Consider the following 5803-nt stretch of genomic DNA (forward strand, 5'->3'; position numbering starts at 1 on the left):
GGTACAGAAGATTTGAGTCCTCTTTCCACACATGTTTTGCAACCGCTTTTATCAGTTTTATGCATTTGTGAAAACATATCTTGATGACTTTGATATACAAGAAAAATATGATTTTCAGAAACTATTTATAATACACTTGCTTAAATAATTATTACTTTAACCTAACCATGGAAGAAGTAAGAAAGACTTGAAAGTTATAAGACATTTCATGTCAAATTATATCTAATATGTTGATTAAAATACAAAATAGGAAGATAAATGTAATCTTATTAATATGAATATACTGAGATAAGTAATATTACTTTGTTATTTATAATTTTATACTAACTAATTTGTAAGTTAATCTGTGCAAATTATAAAGTTTAAAGATAATTTGTTAGTATAATAAGTTTAATACCTTACTTAAATATAAAGTAATATTTTGAGGACTATTTTATAATTTGTTGTAACTGAAAGAACAATCGGGAATAATAACTCTTGTTATGTAAATACATTGGTGTTAATCACCGCTTTCTTTTTCTAATAATACATCAGATTATTTCTCTTCAACTATTTTCTTGATCTTGTTTCATCAAATCAATGTTGATTCATCAAGTTTTATTATGATATCAGAGCACAAGGAGAAACAATCTAGAAAAGATTTACTGATTTACGATCCGTTCAATTATGATAACGACGATCTTCTAGACGAACCGACAGAAGATCTAAGCCCTAAATCTAAGGTACAACATTCAACTACTAGAGCGCCAGATTCAAGACTTCATCAAGATTCAAGTGTCGACGAACAACCAATGGAGGATCAAAACCCTAACACAACTATAGAAGAAATTGTTCAAGATTCATCATAACTTTGCTTTCAAATGGAGGAAAAAAAGCGTGATCGCACTGATCCTTTATATCTACATGGAGGAGAATCTTCTTCAACCGTTCTTACATCGACAGTTCTTACGAGGCTTAACTAATTTGAGTGGAGCACGAGCGTTCAATTAGGACTTTTTCCAAGATAAAGACAGGTTTTATAGACAGTTCTTGTAAGATGCCAAGTGATAACAAAGAAGTTATATTTTGGAGGATGGTCGACGCAACTGTAAGAACTTGGATTATGAATACTATTGATAAGAAGAACAATGTTCATTTTCAGAGCACTCTTACTTCACAACAATTATGGGACGAAATCAAAGCATGCTATGAAGGAAACAATGGGCCAACACAGTATCAATTGAGGAAGAATATCTACACAATTCAACAAGGTGATTTAGACCTAGAAGAGTATTATTCGAGAACAATGCTTTATTGGGCTGAACTTATTCATTTACAACCACACAGAAACTGCACTTGTTATAAAATTAATATAGACACATGCGTTGGATGTAAACTTGAGAAACAAGTGATAATGGATTATGAAAATATCAATTTATACTTGTTCTTATTAGGCCTTGATGACTCTTTTGAGAACATCAAGGATTCTATACTCATGATGGATCCTCTACCAAATGTATACAAAGCCTTCACCATGTTACTCAATGTTGAGAAGAAAAAACAGATTAATATTCAAAACCATCAGCATCATTCGACTATGTTCGTGAATTCAAATGGAGGACTTATGAAGAAGACAAGAGGACCTGATGATGGAAGACAGAATAATAAGAACACAGTGTGTAATCATTGTAGGATGAGAGGGCATATCAAGGAACAATGTTTCAGAATTCTTGGCTACCCTGAATGGTGGGAAAATTCAAAGATAAGAAATGCAGTATATGCAGCAAACACACCATTCTTTGATGATGAAGATGCACCAGTTGAAATCTCTCAATGAGAATTTAAAGCAATTCAGAGATTGATTAAAGAAATGAGGATGGATGTCAATGGAGTAGGAAATTCAAGTGGAGCAGGAACTTTAAAGGGAGTAGGACATTCAAAAGGAAAGAACATAAACTTTGAAGCAGGTAAGTCTGCTAACTCTTATGTTTTTAAAGCTATTGAATTAAGCATGAGCCTAAATCATTTAGAGAAAGGAAAGAATATGTGGTTGATAGACTCAGGTACTAGCAGCCACATATGCAATAATAGGGATCTTTTTACACAAATACATAAGTTGGAACAAAACAAATCTTTATACTTTGCAGATGGATCTTCCAAATCCATTAGTGAAATTAGAGATTTAAGGTTAAATGAAAATTTTAACTTGAAAGATGTACTTATTGCACCAGATTTCAAATACAATCTTATTTCAGTAGTAAAACTAATAAGAGATAATAAGATAACCTGCACTTTTTTTGAAAATAATTGTGTGTTGCAGGACCATGATCAAAATGCAATCTATGAAATTGGAAACAGAGTTGAAAATCTTTTTTTCTATTCTTCCTTAAATGATTTCGACAAAGGAAAAATATATATTGTTTCTGAAAATTTCTTCAATGTTAGTGAGTTTGCGATGGTGCACCAAAGATGTGGGCATCCATCTAATAATGTCTTGAAAATAATATTTCCTTTTTTAGCAAATGAAATGTCTCATTGTTCAACTTGTCTAATTACAAAGTTTCATAGAATGCCTTTTCAAAACAGTTTGTCTTTTTCAACAGACAGGTTTGACCTTATACACATTGATCTATGGGGCCCTTATAAAGAAGAGTCTTTGACAAACACAACTTATATGCTTACAATAGTAGATGATTTTTCAAGATGCACATGGACTTTTCTTCTTAAAGATAAAACACTTGTATTTGATAAGATTAAACATTTTCTTCTCATGGTTAGAAATCATTTTACTAATAGTGTTAAAACAATCAGAAGTGACAATAGAACAGAATTTGTTAATGCTAAATGTTCTGAACTTTTTAATTATATGGGAATAATTCACCAAAAGTCCCGTGTTTATACTCCACAACAAAATGGAGTTGTGGAGTGTAAACACAAACATTTAACACAAGTTGCAAGATTTTTATTGAAACATTCTAGGGTGCCAATTAGTTTTTGGTCATTATCTCTACTTACTGCTACATATTTGATAAACAGAATGCCTACATATGTTTTAAAATGGAAAACACCTCTTTATATGCTCACTTAAACTGAATTTGACTATAACAATTTAAAAGTTTTTAGTAGTCTTTGTTATATTGCAAATCATCTACCAATCAAGTCAAAATTTCAAGATAGAGGCATAAATGTGTTTTTATTGGATATCCTTCAAGCTAAAAAGGATATCTTGTTTATCAACTTGATTCGGGAGAAATCACTACATCTCGAGATGATGTTTTTCATGAAGACATTTTTCCTTATAAAGAGAAACAAATAATTTCAAATAATATATCTCTAAATAATAATCAAATGTTTATCTCTTCATCAGAAGATAAATCTGAACCAAATCAAACACAAGTCAATGAAAATAATTTTGAATCACTTTCACATGAACACATCACTGAAGTAGATCATAATATTTCTCAAATAGAAACGACACAAAACCAGAATATTTCTAAATTAAATTGTAGAAGAAGTCATCGACACAAACACACTCCAACTTGGATGAATGATTTTGTAGTTAATCAAGTTGAGACTTCTCACAAACAATCTAGTAAATATACACCAAACACTTACTATTTTCATTCTTTTTTAAAAGATGAGGAATACATTAATTTTTTTATCTAACATTGATCATATTTCAACACCTCAAATTTATTTAGAAGTCTCACAAAATCCAGATTGGGTGAAAGCTATGCATAATGAATTAGAAACTTTAAGAGTTAATAGAACTTGAGAATTAACAGAATTGCCTAAAGGAAAGAAAACAATTGGATGTAGGTGGGTTTGCAAAACTAAACTGAATGCTAATGGCACATTAAATAAGTATAAAGCAAGACTTGTAGCTAAAGGTTATAATCAAAAGAGTGGAATTGATTTTAATCAATGTTTTGCGCCGGTTGCCAAAAATATTACTATTAGACTCGTTATTGCCTTAGCAGCTTCTAAAAGATGGTTTTTACACCAAATTTATATTGATAATGTTTTTCTTTATGGATCACTTGAAGAAGAAATTTATATGAAAATTCCAGATGGTTTTCAATTTGACTCTAAGAACATTGTTTGTAAGCTAAATAAAAGTCAGTATGGACTCAAAAAAGTTTATAGACAATAGTATTCAGAAATATCATCTATTTTGAATCAAATGGGTTTTCGAAAATCAGAATATGACCATTGCTTATATATTAAACATTGTGATTAGTCTATTATTGCCCTACTTATCTATGTCGACGATATATTGATAGCTGGAAATGATATTGATCAAATTTCTATGCTTAAAAAAACAATTGATTCAAAATTAAAGATCTTGGAATTGCAAAAAAAAAAATTTGGTCTAGAAATCATACATGTTGCCAATGGCATTCATATGAATCAAAGAAAGTATATATTAGATCTAATAAATGATGTTGGTCTAATTGGTTGTAAACCAACTAAAACCCCTATGATTAGGGGTATCAAACTGCATGAAGAATTGCATAAATCTATACCTGAACCAAGTAGGTTCAGGAGACTAGTCGGAATGAACCATCTATTTGTCATTGGGAAGCTGCTCTTCATGTTGTAAGATACTTAAAAAGGTATTGCTTCTGTTGAGACATTCTATCTATTTGATAATGAAATTAAATTACATGCTTATGCAGATTCAGATTACGGATTTTGTCCTCTTACTAGAAAGTCACTCACACGTTACTGTATTTTTCTTGGGAATTTTATTATCTCTTGGAAAACCAAAAAACAGTCAACAATTTCTTGATCATCAGTTGAGGCTGAGTATCGCTGTTTGGCGGCTATGTCTTGTGAAATTAAATGGATTTCATATCTGTTTACAGATTTTCAAATTGAAATGCCAATTCCAGTTACATTATATTGTGATAATCAAGCTGCAATTCATATTTCTGAAAATGCAGTATTTCATGAACGTACAAAGCATCTTGACATTGACTGTCATATTGATAAGAATCATTATTTGGCTGGTTTTATTAAACTGACATATGTTTCTACCAAAAATCAAATTGCAGATATATTATCTAAAGCTTTGGATTTTACGATGTTTAATTATCTTCGATCCAAGCTATTTCTCCAAGATGTTCATCTTGAAGGGGGAATATTGAGATAAGTAATATTATTTTGTTATTTATAATTTTATACTAACTAATTTGTGAGTTAATCTGTGCAGATTATAAAGTTTAAAGATAATTTGTTAGTATAATAAGTTTAATACCTTACTTAAATATAAAGTAATATTTTAAGGACTATTTTATTATTTGTTGTAACTGAAAGAACAATCGGGGCAAATGACCCTTGTTATGTAAATACATTGGTGTTAATCACCGCTTGCTTTTTCTAATAATACATCAGATTATTTCTCTTCAACTATTTTCTTGATCTTGATTCATCAAATCAATATTGATTCATCAAGTTTTATTAGAATCTTATTAGAAAAAAGCGTCACATGATCTTTGATACGGAATAAGGTTAAATACATACTAGTGATACAATGCAAAGATTAAGGGTTTCTCTTTATGTTTATAAAAGTAGTAGCTTATAAAATAACTTAAAAATAGTTATCTTTAATTTGGTTAACTTTGATGAACAAATAAATATAATGCCACTAGGAAAAACAAATGTCATACTCGCACATAAATATATCTATGGACGAAATAAAGATATTATAAAGATAGAACATAATAGATTGTTTATTGAAATGAATTACTCTAACAATGTTTATGCACATTAAAACATTAATAGAAAATAAATAAAAAAAGGCAAAAAATGAGTATAATCT

The 5803-nt window shown here is 29.8% G+C and overlaps 1 protein-coding gene across 1 annotated transcript; it reads left to right on the forward strand.

Moving 5' to 3' along the window:
• The first annotated feature begins 1036 nt into the window (after positions 1-1036).
• Positions 1037-1816, forward strand: LOC124911854. The gene has a single exon (XM_047452388.1). The coding sequence runs from the start codon at positions 1037-1039 to the stop codon at positions 1814-1816; it is 780 nt and encodes a 259-aa protein (XP_047308344.1).
• The last annotated feature ends 3987 nt before the right edge of the window (positions 1817-5803 follow it).

Source organism: Impatiens glandulifera, chromosome 1, assembly GCF_907164915.1.
Source record: "Impatiens glandulifera chromosome 1, dImpGla2.1, whole genome shotgun sequence".
NCBI classification, from domain to species: Eukaryota; Viridiplantae; Streptophyta; class Magnoliopsida; order Ericales; family Balsaminaceae; genus Impatiens; species Impatiens glandulifera.

Coding starts and splice junctions, on each gene's coding strand:
- LOC124911854 (XM_047452388.1), top strand. CDS start 1,037: ATGCCAAGTGATAACAAAGAAGTTATATTTTGGAGGATGGTCGACGCA.